This window comes from Crocuta crocuta, unplaced genomic scaffold (genome assembly GCF_008692635.1).
Source record: "Crocuta crocuta isolate KB4526 unplaced genomic scaffold, BGI_CrCroc_1.0 scaffold64, whole genome shotgun sequence".
Taxonomy (NCBI): Eukaryota; Metazoa; Chordata; class Mammalia; order Carnivora; family Hyaenidae; genus Crocuta; species Crocuta crocuta.
Genome location: NW_027530640.1, coordinates 10,492,636 through 10,508,808, shown reverse-complemented (window position 1 = coordinate 10,508,808; position 16,173 = coordinate 10,492,636). Strand labels below are relative to the sequence as shown.

The following is a 16,173-nucleotide window of genomic DNA, read 5'->3' as shown; positions in this document are numbered from 1 at the left end:
GAAGTAATGGGGGAGGGGGAGAGAGGCAAACCATGAGAGACTCTTGAATGCTGAGAACAAACTGGAGGACTGATGGGTGTGGAGGTGGGGGGGGAGATGGGCATGGCGGAGGACACTTGTGGGGATGAGCACTGGGTGTTATATGGAAACCAACTTGACAATAAACTATTTGTAAAAAAAAAAGAATTGAACCATATGTTGATTTTAGGTGATTATCAAAAACACCGAAAAGTTTACATAATTTGTAGTAATGCACAGGATATTTGTATTAGACTCAGTAAGTATCTGTTCAGGGAAGGAACAGGAATAGGATGGCATCCTTAGACTCATTAGAAAATAGAGGGAGTGTTCTCATGTGTTTCTGAGGTTTATAGTTGTTATTTCAAATGTATATAATAAAGGGATGTGGTGAACCAAATGATTCCTCTTTTACCTGCTAGGAAGTTACCAACTTAACACGTTTGTGGCTGGGAGGAAAGAGAAGCAGCAGCTGGGAGGTGGGATAATAAAGCTATGCTTTTTGTAGGAAAGAATTCTAAGGAAGGAAAAGGAATGTGATAGTAATAGCAGTACCTCTATTACTATCATAATCATAGTAATGTGATCATTACATATCATTACATATCAATAGTGTAATGAAAATGCAGGGTCTCCATTTTACACACACACACACACACACATCCCTGAAGTGTTGCTGTTTTTTTTAATTCTTTTAATTTTTTTTTAGTGTTTTATTTATTTCTGAGAGAGAGAGGCAGCGTGGGGAGGGGAGGGTCAGAGAGAGAGGGAGACAAAGAATCCGAAGCAGGCTCTAGGCTCTGAGCTGGCTGTCAGCACAGAGCCCAACGGGAGGCTGAAACCCATGAACTGTGAGATCATGACCTGAGCCAAAGTCGGATGTCCAATGACTAAGCCACCCAGGTGCCCCTCTGAAGTTTTGAGAAAGATAAATTATTCTCTGTAAAAAGAGAATGTCAGTACCTAAAGACCATTATAAAGAATTAGAGGTGCCTGGGTGGCTCACTTGGTTAAGTGTCCGACTTCAACCTAGGTCATGATATTGCTCTTATGAGTTCAAGCCCCGCATCAGGCTCTGTGCTTACATTTCGGAGTTTGGAGCCTGTTACAGATTCTGTGTCTGGCCTTCCCCAGTTACTCACTTACTCTGTCTGTCTGTCTGTCTCTCTCTCTCTCAAAAATAGATAAATGTTTAAAAAAAAAATTAAAAAGGGGGGGCGCTTTTGACTAACTTATAAACTAATACAATTTAGATTGGAAATTGCCTCTCAGATAAGAGTTTTGTGAGCTACATTAATACAGCATGGTATTCTTTTTGTCAGCCTGTAGGTATACTGTTAGAGCCATGCAGTGACCATGGTGACAGTGAAGATGGCTGTCTAGAGGGGTAAGCATTTACTCTCATTACTAATTAATTGGTCATTTTGAGAATTGAAGCCATTTATGCATTTGGGGGTGAAATTTTTACATAAATCTATCAACATTTTTGATAATCTAAAAAACTAACTTCTTATTTTAATGGTAAGCATGAAGAATATTCATAAATATTCAGAGAGGCTGCAGGTTCAGACAGACATTAGTTATAACTTGGAAAATATGCAGGGAAGAACACAGCCTTCTTGGAGACAGTTAATACTTTCAGTTGATTCGTAGAACAATTGGAAATTTATTGGTATTCTGAACACACCTTTTAGTAAGTTAATTCATAGGTGTAGAACTGTGGATAACTAGCTGAAAGATTATAGTATATTTGCCTTAACACATTTGTACAGGTTGGTTTTCTTCCCTTCCAGCTCCTCCTTGGTGTGTCTCAGTGTAATACAGTCTTAGGCAGTTTGTGTTTATTTACCTCCTTGGCCAGCAAAAATGGGAGGGAGATACCTGAGGCAATGAGTATTTTAGCCATATGTCATCTCCATAGATACTTGATAGATACAGTCCTTTTGAGTAGAAACTTTCTAGAATGTGTTAAGTCATTGAGTGGGTTTTGGTCTTGTTATCCTTTTTCTGATTCCTTGAGATGTTGCCAAGAAATGTGTTAAAAATTTCTGAGGAAAGATGATTTGATATTCCGAAAACACATCTGTAATGAACACAGACTAGATTGTAAATACTGAGGATGCTCAAACAGCATTACTGATTTGGTTATATGCTTGTTTGCAAGGGTAAACTTGTGTTGATGCCATTGTCTCTCTTACCTGTGAATAGGAAACCTGTACTCTGAGGGTAAGTAAATTCTTTGGAGCCATGTCTCTGGAGTGTCTCCATACTCTGAAGGTCCACAGATTTCCTGCTTACAGCAGTTCCTTGTGCTTCCTTTCAGGAGGCAGGAATGATCCTCTTCCAGCCCAGGGAGTATTGGAGCTATGGGCTGAAGATATAAGATTAACAGCATTAACAGGCATCCCCAGAATGATGACATCTGGATTTGGTAGAACAATAAGGATCCATTTAGTGAGGACTCAATCTTTTTGGAAAAGATCTTTCCTCTTCAACTTGTGTATAGGTTAGCAAACTTGTTTTTAGATCCAAAGAATTCCTTGGTTAGATGGATTACATTTTGCATGTTTAACACTTATGTTTTTCAAATTAAGGTGATTGGGTCTTTTGTAGTCTTAAGGTAGAATGTAGCTCATTCCATCATTTGCTCCCACTCCAATCACAGGAAGCTTGCCTTTGAGCTTGTCAGGGAATTTAGGTCACTTCGTGCTCAGCAAGAATATGGTAATTATTTATATGAGGAGATGACTTGCAGTAGTTAGATCAAGACCTGTCTTCTGGGTATACTGTTATGGAAGGGTAGAAGCAGCATCTCTCTGTACCATTGTAAATTATAACCATATCCTTGGGGACAACTTTTAACCTATTATGAGATTAGATGCTCTGTTGACTGGTCAAATAGGTAGAGATCATTTGTGATAGCTTGCTCTAATACTTGTTGAAATAGGGGTTCATTTTTATAGGAGAATAAAAGGTGAATTGAAATTTTAAATTTCTATTTTACATGTTACCATTATGTTTTGAGGAAGGAGAGGTCTAGAAGTAGTAGTCTTGTTTTGATTGTCATAGAACACAATCAGATTGAAAACACAGGATCTTAAAAAAATAAATAGGACCATAGCTATACCTTTAAAAAAGTCTTCTTCAAAAGGAAAAAAAAAAGTCCCAGAGTGGGGCATAATAAAGCTGTTCCATTAAAACTAGTTTTTACTTTATAAAATCTTTTCCATTATACATTCAACCCTTTTGATTTCTATTGTAGATTTAATTTTTCCTTTTAAAATGTTTTCTTTTGAGGGGTGGTTGTGTGGGAGGATGGCAGATATTACTTATTTTTTCTAAACCTGAAGTAATTCTGTGGATCTTTTCAGTAGTGTGTGATTTTCAGATATAGGGCTCCAAAGAATGGACATATGTCCAGTTGTCATTTTCTTCTCTCACATTGTAAATGCTAAGTCTATGGAGAAGAGAGGAATCTAGGTAAGAAATATGCAATGATAGTCATCTACTTATTCTTAAAAGACTAATAACTGTATTGTATTTTTAGGAAAGAATATGTGTCATATGACAGTGATACATTGTCACACCGGATTCTGGTAAGTTACTTTTTTTCTTTTGGTTCTTAAAATTTTGACTGGGTTTAATCTACCAATTATTACATTTGGCCTTTAACTCCTGGATTGAATAGGTTTATAAGTGTAGATTCTCTTTACCAAATATTTTACAGTTAAGTAGTGGCTTTTAGTCATAAGAAACTTAGTTATGAAAACACTTTCCTGAATTTGGGATCTAAACTTTGTCTTCCAGTAGTACATATTATCAAACTGCAGGTGTATATATGCAAATAGTTCAGAGGGTAGGAGTGGGACCACTGAGTATATAGGCACAGTAGACCGATGGAGACCATACAAGGATGTATGCTGCTTGTTTTTAAGCTGAGTGATAAAAGTTTTGTTTTTGTGAAATGTATTCTTTATTTTAAAATACAGGATTCTAGTAGCAAGATATGTGATTTGAATGCCAACACTGAATCAGAAGTGCCAGGAGGTCTAAGTGTTGGTGTTCAAGGGGAAGCAGCATGTGTAACCCAAATTCCACATTTAGATCTGAAGAATGTTTCTGATGGTGATAAATGGGAAGGTAATTTCAGCCACACATTATTTTCTTGATAATTTTATTTGTAACTGAAATTACTTAAAGCAATCATGAGACTACTGCTCTTTTCTGGACAACCTTATTCATTTTGACTTTCTGTTCTCTCTTTCATATAAGAGGAGTGAGTGAGTGTTGCTACTCGGATGCACTAATGAGATTGTTTGATGACTGTCTTATATGAAGTAGAAATTCTTATCTGATTCATGAGCTTTGAAGATGAAGTTAAAACTGATTGAAAAAACAAAATTTCCCAGTATAGGCTTTCATTAACTGTTAAACCAGGTTCTGTCTTCTAGTTTTGGAAATCTTATGTTAGGGCTTGGGGATCGATCTCACCGCTTTGTAAACAGAAGCCTTATAGGTAGCTACCTTTTCTCTTTGTTCATCAGGAATACTTTTTCCAAAATGATATTCAGAGGTGTTTCTAAGCAAATATTGTCCCATAACCTTGCATCTGTGTATTAGGTTATGAAAGTATGGGGACAGAATCCTATCAGTTTTTACGAAGGAGAAAATGGTTAAATTTAAAAAACAAGCCACAGGTGTATATTTATTTGTTAGAACTCAGCAAATGTACTCTTAAAACTTGTATTTCACTGGATATAAGTTTTTTTTAAATCAGAAATGCAAAACCTAAATAAATATTGAACTCCAGTGAATGATTTGCATGCTGAAGTGTTCATGGGGGAAGTATATCATTACCTACAGTGTACTTTGAAATTGGTGAAAAAAATGAGATAGTTAATGGGATGGATAAATGTTATAAAGCAAGTATAGTAAATGTTAGTAGTAGAATCTAGATGATTGGTGTACAGTTGTTGACTGTAAAATTTTTTCAACTTTGCTGTCTGTTTGTAAACTTTCAAATAAAATGTTGGGGTGGGGGAATGGAAGCCAGCAACAAATTTGGATCTAGGAGTCCAGGATCATACACCTTCTTAGATAGGGATGTTGAGACAACTGAGGAATCTTCAAGTTACTTATTTGTTCACTTGGATGAAGGTCCCTTGATTTTTCACCTTTGGCAAGTTAGCTGATGACATACAGTGGCAATAACAAGAACTGCAGTGCTAATACCACAGGCTTCTTTTGCCACCTCAAGTATGTTCGTTTGTTCACAATTGGAGTTTATTTTTAAGGTGTAGCCAATTTTTTAAAAGCCCAGCCAGGTCATTGTCTGTGCCAATCTTTACTGCTGTCTCTCCACCCCCTCCTTTTATTTATTTATTTATTTATTTATTTATTTATTTATTTATTTATTTATTTATTTATTTATTTATTATTTCAGATGTTTGGCATGCCCAGTGGCATACTATGTGTCTTAACTTAGACTAAATCAGGAAGTTGTCTCTCATTTGCTTTGTTCTGGGTTATTAGGATGTTTGGAATTTATGAAGACGCTCCCTAGAATTTGGGAATATGTTGCCATCTTAAAGGCAGTAAAGATCACATGCCCTTTTCATCTATCTATTTTGGCATAGTCACTGTAAAGAAGTGGTACTAACAGAGCATCTCTGGACCCATAATAGGAAAGGAGTCTCTGAAAGACAAGGCTTAGATTCTGACAGAGGCCTGATGCTTCTCCATTTTGGAGAATGCAGATAAATAGCCCTTTATAATCTTTGGCCTGGGGGTCCTGATCATAAGTTTTATAAACATAGCAGAGCAGTTGATTTCCGTTGTGTAAAGAGACAGAATTTTCTGTGTTCAGCTTCAGCTTTCTGGAGACTTACCTAACAAGAACTTAATGCTGGGCTCACAGTTTCCCTGTCAGAATCCACCCCTTAAAACTTGTGTGGTAGGGAAAGTAACTGTAGTTACTCATTTTCAGTGCCTCAGCTGCCCTGTTACAAACCTGGCTCAACAACTGTGACAAATCCACATATGCCTCCTGCTGGCTTTTCCAGGAATAGGAGACAATGACTTTCAGAGAGCCAATGGTAGTAGACCTTGAGTGAACCCAGCCATGAACCTTGCATGTGCTTGAAAGAGTGGCTGTTAGCAGACCTTGTTTTTGCTTTCAACTTTGTTACTAATACAAAGATTGATTTTCTATATCTAGGAATTAGGATATTCTAATGAAAGATTTCCTTAAGACACCAAATTACCTTAGACCCTAGATACCTTGGAATCAGAGACCTACCTTAGTGTGTGGGTTTTGTTTTTTGTATTGTTCGAGGGATGGTCAACAGAATGCAGCAGTTGGCAAGCAGGTAGCACAGGTCTACCGCCGGTATGAATTTGTAGCAGCCATTCAAAGGGTGTTGGCTTTCAGTGAAAGTGGACAATATCTTTCCTTCAGATTCTCTCCTGCTAACTCTTGAATGAAAGTCAAGTAAGATCTTTTCAAAGAGCAAACTAAGGGAGGTATTTTTCTGTCAAACCAATTATACTGAAAAGCTTCAAACAGTACTTGGTTAAGAGTTTCCATTTCTTCAATTTTATGTTTGAGTTTTAATAAAATAGCATACTTTGATTTTTTTGCCTTGCTTGCTGAAATGGAAATATATGTTTGTGTTTGTTTTTAAAGTTTGGTTAGTAGCAATTTCTTTGAATAAAGTTTTTGAGCAGAATGCCTAACTGGTTTTAGGGAAATGTTTTTGGTATCTTTGGCTTTGTGTTAGTTATGTGTATGGTTTGTTCTGACTGTGCTGTGTGTTCACTTTAGTATTTTTTGCCATTTTTTCCATTTTATTAGCGTCATGCCCTATCACTTTTCCCCTCATTGATTTCAAAACAATGCATCTGCAGAGAGATGGGGAGGGTAAGTATGGTTCACCATAGTTTAGTTTTTTTGCCTTTTTATGGTTCACTTTGTTTGCCTTTTTATGAGCCCTTCTCCTGCTGTCCCCATATATTAGGAAAACTGTTCTGGGTTAAAAAGGATACCCAGAAAAATTTGTTTTTGTTACTTCTCTCTTTTCTTATAACAGGAGATTTCTCATTAAATGCTTATTACCAGTTATTTGCGGGGGAGCAGGTACAAGGGTTGCTTTGAAAATCACTTTATTGCTGGGTTTGTTGTGGGGTTGCACGCTTTGTACCCAATTTTTAGTTATCAGATTGATCTGGGCTTTAAAAACAAACTAAATTATGTCCTCATTACCCTGGAAAAAAATGTAATGCTTTATATTGCTAATATATAAAGTTGGACTAAATTACTAAAGTTATTTTCTTCACTTGTGTGAAGAAAAAACAACGGTATTGAATTTTGACACTGTCAAGCCATCTTTGCATCCAAAAATACTTAAAAAACTCATTTTTGCTCTTGTTAATGGTGATACATCAGAATTTTAAATTGTAGTTTTAAATAAAGTTAATGTGCAGATAGAAAAGGTTTTCTCCCTTTTGGACTTCAGTGATACTTATATTTTTGTATTTGGAGTATATTTGTGGATCGTATGTTTATTTGTACATGTTCTGTATGTAATCAAACCTTATGTGTGCAGACATTTAATACAATGTGGTTTCATTTGAGGTCAGAGAGGATAACTTCAGTGAGGTAAATGTGCTTAAGGATTAGTGCTGATAAATTTTGTTGATAATACTGTTGGGTGTTTAATTATTAAGATATATATTAAACATAGGTATCCTGTAATAGAAAATAACCACAATTTAATGCCAGTGGCCGGGTGCTGTGAGATTAGTTAGCTCCTCATTTGGAAATGTTAAGAATTCTTTTGGGGTCAGAGAGCTCCATTTGGTGAGCCTTATAAATAGTATGGGGAATGGCTTCTACTTTTAACATAGTCACTTGACTGTGAAGAATAGTATATTCACCTGGCAGCTATTTACTGTTTCTAAAACAGCACTTGAAAAATAATAACTAATATAACTTTAAAGAGCTTGACAGTGTCCTTTCTTGCTTTGTGCCTGGGTTTAGAAATTTAAGGTATAAGTCCTGTGAAAATAGAACTCTTGAGCTAAAAAAGAAAAATGAAGCTTCAAAAATTATAGACTATAATAGGCTTTATGAAGAACCTGTATCACTTGTTTTTTTATTTTTTTATAAAAAGAATATAATTACGAGCCACTACATAATGATCTGATATGATATTTAAAGACAACATAGCTGATAGTTGTGTGACTTTTTTCCATGTGGAGCCAAGAGACCCATGGTACTATTCTTTGTGTTTGTTTTACAGAGCCATTTCCTGCTTTTAAGTCTTGGCAGGAAGACTCCGACTCTGGAGAAGCTCAGCTCTCTCCACAAGCTGGAAGAATGAATCATCACCTCCTGGAAGAGGACTGTCCTCCAGTATTATCACACCGTAGTTTAGATTTTGGGCAAAGCCAGCGTTTCCTTCATGACCCAGAAACATTGGATTCCTCATCTAAGGCACTTTCTTTTACTAGGTACATTATTTTTACTTATTAGAGGTCATTCCTATTATGTCACCAGGTCCTTTGAAAGATTTAATCTTCTAGACTTTACATTTCACAGCTTTTCCCCCTGTATCATGAAAAACATTTTTGTAATTTTTGGGAAGGGCCCCCTAAATTCTGAGTTCATTGAGGTGCAGGGGTTTGCTCTAATAGACATTTCCTCAGAGTGTACATACTCGTTTTTTCACTTATGACTAAAGTACAAAACTCTGGAGGGGAAACAGCTTGTAGAGCTCACTATCCCCTAAGGTTTTTATTGTCGAAATGAAATTCTGGATTCTGAATGTCAAAACCTTTCCTTTGCTGTTTGAACACAAAATGAACTCTGAGATGCTAGGCATCTTTGTTTCTTTTCTGCCTTTGTCCAAACAACTTTAGAGTGATAACAGATTGTTTTCAGCAGTGCTTGCATTACTGATGTTGTGGTCGTGGAAGTGTTGTTTTTTTTTTTTATTACCTGTTCTTCATTGTTACTTTGAAGATTTGCTTCCTGGAAATGGTATTATGTTATATCAGAGTAATAAGAGATAATAGTGTTGATAACAATTTTCAACTGGTTAATTTTTTAATATTTTTTATTTTTTAAGTGTAGTCATCTATTTTGACAGAGTGAGCAAGAGAGAGAGGAAGAAAGAGAATCCCTGTCAGTGCAGAGCCTGACATATGGCTTGATCTTATTAACATGACCTGAGCTGAAATCAAGAGTCGGATGCTCAACTGACTGAGCCATCCAGGCGCCCCTCTTTATTTTTTATTGAAATAAAATTGACCTACAATATTAATATTCTAATTTCAAGGGTGCCTGGATGGCTCAGGCAGTAGAGCATGCAACTCTTCATCTCAGGGTTGTAGGTTTGAGCCCCATTTTGGGTATAGAAATTACTTAAAAATAAAATGAAAAATCTTAGTTTCAGGTGTACCTCTCATAGAAATTTGATATTTTTATATATTGACATGACCTCTATGAGAACTGTAACTGCCATCTATAATAACTTGAACTAACAGAGTATTTGCCTCTTGTTTTAATTCAGGATTCGAAGATCATCTTTCAGTTCGAAAGATGAAAAAAGAGAAGATAGAACACCGTATCAGTTGGTCAAGAAACTTCAGAAAAAAATTAGACAATTTGAGGAACAGTTTGAAAGGGAAAGAAATAGCAAGGTAAATTTGTAGCATTGTCTAGGGTTTGTTAGATCTATTAGAACTAGGAGGAGGTTCTTGGGGGGAGCATTAGTCCATCTCTTTGCTTAGATAATGAAGTTGAGATGTGCAGAGAAATAGTGATCATGTAGAACTGAGATTATATAGATCTTTAGCCGCCTCATATCCAGGCCAGTATTCTTATCATTGCATCTTTAGATTTCCATTAGCAAAAAAGCGTGTATAATTTTTTTAATCAAAAACTACTTTTATTAAAATATTTATTTATTTATTTACTTTGAGATGGAGGAGAGGGACAAGCCAGGGAGAAGCAGAGAGAAGGAGAGACAGAATCCTAAGCAGCCTCTGCATCATCAGTGCAGAGGCTGATGTGAGACTAGAACTCATGAACTGTGAGACCATGACCTGAGACGAGAACAAGAGGTGTACGCTTAACCTACTTCGCTACCCAGGCACCCCAAGCTTGCATAATTTTTAAAGGAAAGTTTTTACATTGACAGACCATGTTAATGCTATTTCTGCTTCCTCAAAACCACAAGTAGAAAGGGGAGCAGGGGGAAAGCTAGGGAGTGAGAGGGAAGGGGAAAGATTAATAATTAGAACATATGAAGTGAAAAGAATCCTCTACTTGGAGTCAGAATACCCATATTTAAATCTGGCTTTTGTCAGTTGCTAGACCCTGCTCTGAGAGCTTTAGTTGATATCCCATTGTGTCTACATCAAATAAGGTAAGATGAAGCAAGGACTGGGTGAACTCTCTGCTATAGGAACTGTAAAATATTATTTGGGCATAAATGAACAATTACTGCTTACTACATAGGTGTCAGTGTTCCTTAATTTTTCAGCCCTCCTACAGTGATATTGCGGCCAATCCAAAGGTATTAAAATGGATGACAGAGCTTACCAAACTGCGGAAGCAAATTAAAGGTAGAAAATAGATCATTTTTACAATATGTTTGCATTTAAATAGCATTTTAAATTCTCATTATTATAGTATTCTCATCACATGAAAATTATTTGAACTGATAGTTCTATGACACATTAATGATAATTATATTCTGTGAGAATTATGGTTATATATAATTTTTAATAATTTAAAATCTGAGACACTGGCAAAAATAAAAGTTTCCTTTTGTTCTTCTCTTAGTATGGGCAAAGTTGTAGTTCTGTATTCTGCCAAATGTCTTTCTGGTGTTTCTGGTTAGTGATAGTTTTTTGCAAGGGGCCGTAGATTATATGTTCATAGGTGATATTTTCATTTTTATCTGAAATATATTTCAAATATTAAGCAGTTTTGAATTTTGGTAGGTATTTCATTAAGAATTGTTGATGGGTATTTAATCAAAGACTATCATAATGAACTGTTTGTACTGTAGAGAGTAAAAATTGTAAGTCTTCTTTAATTAAAAACTAAGTCTGTGTTACTGGGTGTTGGCCCAGTATAGCAGTTGCTAAGTTATATTTACTTTGTGGATGTTTAGTCAGCATGCTTTTTAGTAATTCTTAATATGGACCAAGTATAGGTTTATAATCTGGAGCATCACATTTTGGTGTATTCATTTGAATTTATTCAACAAAATTTTTATTATCTTTACCAAAGTTTTTAGACATATGAGCCTATAGCATTAAGATAGTGTCCCTGTTGTCATTGAGTTAATACTCCTGTGGTTAAAATAAGTTCTTTTACCTCTTCAGCGTTTTCCCATACAATTTTATTAAGTATTTCCTTGTTTAATGCTAGTTTCCAACCATCAGTGAAAATCATTACCTTGAATGTGTTACTAACAGGTGTATTAAATTGACAAGCATTAGTCTCTTAACTAATTTTCCAATTTTCTTCAACTTGTATTGCATTACAGTTCATTCTCTGCATAGGAGCCAGAATTATCTTTTAAAAAACTCTGTTATCTTCAGATGGGCTTCCCTCTTCCCTCTCAGTGGGCTTCCACTCTTCAGTTACAATAAACATCTTACCATGGCTTTCAAGACCTTGCATACTGTGCCCTTAGGCCATTTTATCACATTCTACTCATATTTTCTGTTCCTTAAACATGCCGTGCCTCAGGGCCTTTGCATTGGCTGTTGTCTCAGTTGGGGAGGAATGTTCTTCCCCTAAATATTCTATGCTAGGTTAGCTGCTGCTGCTTCCATGTTCAACTAGGATGTCACCATATCAGAAATTCCTTCTTTATCAGTCCATTCAATATAGTTGCTCTTCCCCCAAACCACATTTCCTTTTAGCACTGTGACATCATCCCCTATTCTCATCTTTATAGCACTTAGCACTCTTTGAAATTATTTTATGGATCTGGTTACTTGGTTTTGTTTTTACTTCCTTGAATGTATGCTCCATGAAAACAGGGACATATCTCTTTGTTTACTACTATATCACCGATGCTTATCAGAATCCTTCTTTATGGTAGGTTTTCTAGTAATAATTGCAAGAATGAATGGTATAGCTTGCTATCTGTAGAATTTAAATATTTCATATAACCTTGAAATACCTGAGCCTCTGTGCTGTTAATGTCTACTTTCCTGTTGCATATCTTGCTTATTACTCTTTTGCATCTTTAGCAAAGTCAATATTACTGACTTGTCCTCTTGGTTCTGAAATGTAGATGCAAAACACAAAAGCTCTGATGGAGAATTTGTACCTCAGACACGCCCACGTAGTAACACTCTTCCAAAAAGCTTCGGCTCTTCTCTAGACCATGAAGATGAAGAGAATGAAGACGAGTCCAGGGTTATTCAGAAGGAGAAGAAGCCATCTAAGGAAGCAACACTTGAACTTATTCTGAAAAGACTGAAAGAAAAGCGTGTTGAGAGGTGTCTACCAGAAGATATCAAAGTAATCTTGAGCTATGCTTTTTGCCCAGACTAGCCTTTAGAGTCCCTGAAACAAAATAATTACCCCAGTGACATAGAAATTACCCCAGTGGTATAGAAATATGTAGGTATTCTTACTGGTCTGAGGCTGCTCCCCCAAGTTTGCAGATAAACATGTTTTTACCTCCACACCAAAAGTGTCCAGTCATTCTGCGACTGAGTCACAATAGTAAAACTAAGGGGCACTTGGCTGGCTTGGTTGGTAGAACATGAGACTCTTTCAGGGGCTTGGGAGTGAGTTTGAGCCTTACGTTGGGAGAAGCGACTACTCAGAAATAAGAACTTAAAAAAAAGTAAAACTTAAAAAATGAGAATGCTAATTTGTTTATTTATATTGGAGACAGTTGGCAAGATGTATGTGTAAAGAGCATATACATAACTGAGATTGAATCTTGGCCTCATGTCGTAATAGTTACTTGTATTGAATTCTTAGCTTTTGCCAGGTCCTGACTCAGTCTGTTATTTGCATTTTGCCCCATGTCATTTCAGCAGTCCTATGACTTATATGGATATAATTATGTCCATTAAAGTACTAACACAATGTGATTGTGGGGATTAAATAAATAAATTGTTTTTGAAGAGCCATAACTCAATAAAGCCTATTCCTAGGACAGTCCTGGTCAGAGCATATTGGCACTCCAAATTACTTATCAGATGAGGTTTGCTGGGAGAATACAGAATTGATCTCAGGTGAACTCTTGACCAGGCAATGATGAGCCCTGATCTTGACACTCATTCCTGTCTTGACAACAGAGTACACCTCTCTCATAATTGAAATATTTGTCTTCCTTGAACAGGGCTGGATCAGAATTTTTAATCACTTCCCTCCCTCCACTTTTCTTTATTTTCAGTTTTGTGTTAGATCAGCCAACCTCCTGTCCCCTCTACCCCCCCATTTTTCTAGAGATGATTTTGATTGGATTAGGTTTAACTCATTGTCTTAGGTTTAACATGCTAGCTTGAGGTTGAAATCACAGTGTTTCATAGGCTATCCCTAGCTGTCACTCTACTGGATGTACATAATCTAATGTATTAGTTATAGGAGGATACTATCCAGTGATTTTTTTTTTTTTTTTAACCTCTCTCCCGCTCCAGTGAGAAACATAGATTGATTATCTAACCCTGGGACTAAGTAGGGAGTTTTTTCGATCTAGTGTTCAAAAGGGTGTTCTGTGAAACATTGGTTCATTTGAATGTTAAAACGTGGTCCTGTGGAACAAAGTGGGAAGGTTCTATGGGCAAATAAATTTGGGATGTTCTTCCTCCTCTACAACTTAGAGTACTAAAAGATAGGAGATGAGTATTGCAGTATAAAGAAAATGTCATCTAGTAAGGGAAGCTGAGCTCATAGAGTAGAAGTCTAGGTCACAAATTTGGCAGTGTTTCAGTTTTTCAACATCTGTCCACTGTGCTGCTAGATTTTTTTTCTTTCTTTTTTTTTAATGTTTTATTTCTTAGAGACAGCATGAGCAAGGGTGGGTCAGAGAGAGAGAGAGAGACGCAGAGTCCGAAACAGGCTCCAGGCTCTGAGCTAGCTGTCAGCCCAGAGCCACATGCAGGACTGGAACCCAAGAGCTGTGAGATCATGACCTCAGCCGAGGTCGGACACTCAACTGACTGAGCCACCGAGGCGCCCCATGTGCTACCAGATTTTCTTAATAGTTTACTAGAAATGCTAGATTATTAGATCTGTGCTGTTGTGTGTTTGCGTTTTGTGGGTATATACAAAATGATAGTTAATAATGCCAATAAAAAATGGCAAAATTAAATAAAACAATAGGCATATTTTGTGTGTACTATTATAAATACCTTTGTAACATATTAACTCATTTAGTCCTCATTAGAGCCCTATGAGGTAGAGTCTAGTATCCCCATTTTACAGATTAGAATATTGGACAAAAAGAATTTAATTTATCCAAGGTCACTAAGCCAGTATTCATAATTTATTTAAATAAAATACAAATAAGCCACCAAAGAGGGTTGGTACCTTCTTATTAGAAGACCACATTCTGTAGGAAACTGAAAAATGTCTGCAAATCTGTAAGGAAAGGCTGTATTCTTTCATAAAAATTTTTTTTAAGTAATCTTTATGCGCACTGTGAGGCTCAAACTCACAACCCCAAGATCAAGAGCTGCATACTAACAGACTGAACCAGCCAGGTACCCCAGGAAAGGCTGTGTTTTTACTATTCTAGGTTGGTGTGGTGATTGGCTGCCCTTTTACCCTAATTATTTATGTTGTGGGGATGATGAAAATCATGATGGTGCCGGTGAGAGTGTTTTTTTTTTTCTTTTAAATTTTAGAAAATGACAAAAGATCATTTGATAGAAGAGAAAACTTCTCTCCAAAAAAGTCTTCTTTACTATGAAAGTCAACATGGAAGGCCGGTAAATGTCTCTCTTGCTAAAAACATTTGATTTTCCATCTTAAAAAAGATCATGAATCTTCTTTGTGGCCCACACCTTCAGAGCTGTTTTATAGAGCACTGTTTCCTGCATTCATGAGGTTGCCTATTTTTTTTAAATAACTTCTTAAAAATTGGGTGAAAGTCATGCTGCTTAATGCGTTGGACATTTAAAATTTCTGATGACTAGGTAATTGCCATTTTCCTTGCTTTAGGTGACCAGGGAAGAAAGGCACATTGTGAAACCTCTCTATGAGAGATACAGACTTGTAAAACAGATGCTGACAAGAGCTAGCATCACTCCTGTTCTTGTGAGTAAAACACACAAAGCTTTAATAAGTTCATTTTACCAAGGCTTACCCTATTAAAAATACTATCATGGTGGCATATTGGAGAAATACATACCTAAAGTAGCAATAATTGTATATGTAAGGTGAGGTTACTGCTCTTAGGAGACAGTCACTGTGTACCTGTCATCTCACAGGCACTTGTAAAACTGCTGTGTGGATGTCATTAAATCCTAACAAGTCAAAACAGGTAGCAGATAATAGCCTCATTTCACACATGATGAAACTGGGGCTAACGAGTGATACACTCAGGGTTATCTGCCTGTGGAATTAAAAAAAAAAAGATTCCTTCCTTCCTCTTCCTTCCTCCTCTTCCTTCCTCTCTTTTTTCCTTTCTTTCCTTCCCTCCCTCCCTCCCTCTCTCTCTCTCTCTTTCTCTCCTTTCTTTCTCCCTTCCCCTTTCCCTTCCCCTTCCAAGTGCAAGTGGGGAAGAAGCAAAGGGAGAGGAAGAAAGAGAATCTTGAACAGACTTCATATGTAGCACAGCGCCTGATGCAACATAGGACTCGATCTCATAACCATTACCTGAGCTGAAATCAAGAGTTGAACACTTAACTGAATNTTCAAATCCTGGCCAAGTTTCTTTTAATTTAAATTTATGTGTTTGAAAACACGTTAGTTTTGTGATGGCTGTTATTTTGATGTTGACTTAATTGTACAGTCTAATAAACTGATCTTTTTCAATTTCATCTTTTTTAATGAAAAAGTATTAAAGTAATGCTTATTCACATTGGTGTATGTTTTTAGAGAAAAACAAATAATACTTACATATAAGTTAATTGCTGTCCCCAAATTAACAGATGGTACGACTCTAG

At 36.4% G+C, this 16,173-nt stretch overlaps 1 protein-coding gene across 14 annotated transcripts in view; it reads left to right on the top strand.

Annotated features, from left to right (window-relative positions):
- FAM13B (family with sequence similarity 13 member B) overlaps positions 1–16,173 on the top strand; it is a 78,025-nt gene that overhangs the window by 53,926 nt on the left and 7,926 nt on the right. For 7 of the 14 annotated variants that reach the window (XM_077768704.1, XM_077768702.1, XM_077768698.1 and 4 more), the window contains 10 exons: positions 1,341–1,405; positions 3,566–3,614; positions 4,008–4,158; positions 6,872–6,937; positions 8,319–8,529; positions 9,591–9,720; positions 10,566–10,647; positions 12,339–12,568; positions 14,911–14,994; positions 15,227–15,322. In XM_077768704.1, the coding sequence (XP_077624830.1) occupies positions 1,341–1,405; positions 3,566–3,614; positions 4,008–4,158; positions 6,872–6,937; positions 8,319–8,529; positions 9,591–9,720; positions 10,566–10,647; positions 12,339–12,568; positions 14,911–14,994; positions 15,227–15,322 (1,164 nt within the window). The remainder of the gene's footprint in view (positions 1–1,340; positions 1,406–3,565; positions 3,615–4,007; positions 4,159–6,871; positions 6,938–8,318; positions 8,530–9,590; positions 9,721–10,565; positions 10,648–12,338; positions 12,569–14,910; positions 14,995–15,226; positions 15,323–16,173) is intronic. The other 7 variants (XM_077768706.1, XM_077768705.1, XM_077768701.1 and 4 more) reach the window with 2 other exon arrangements.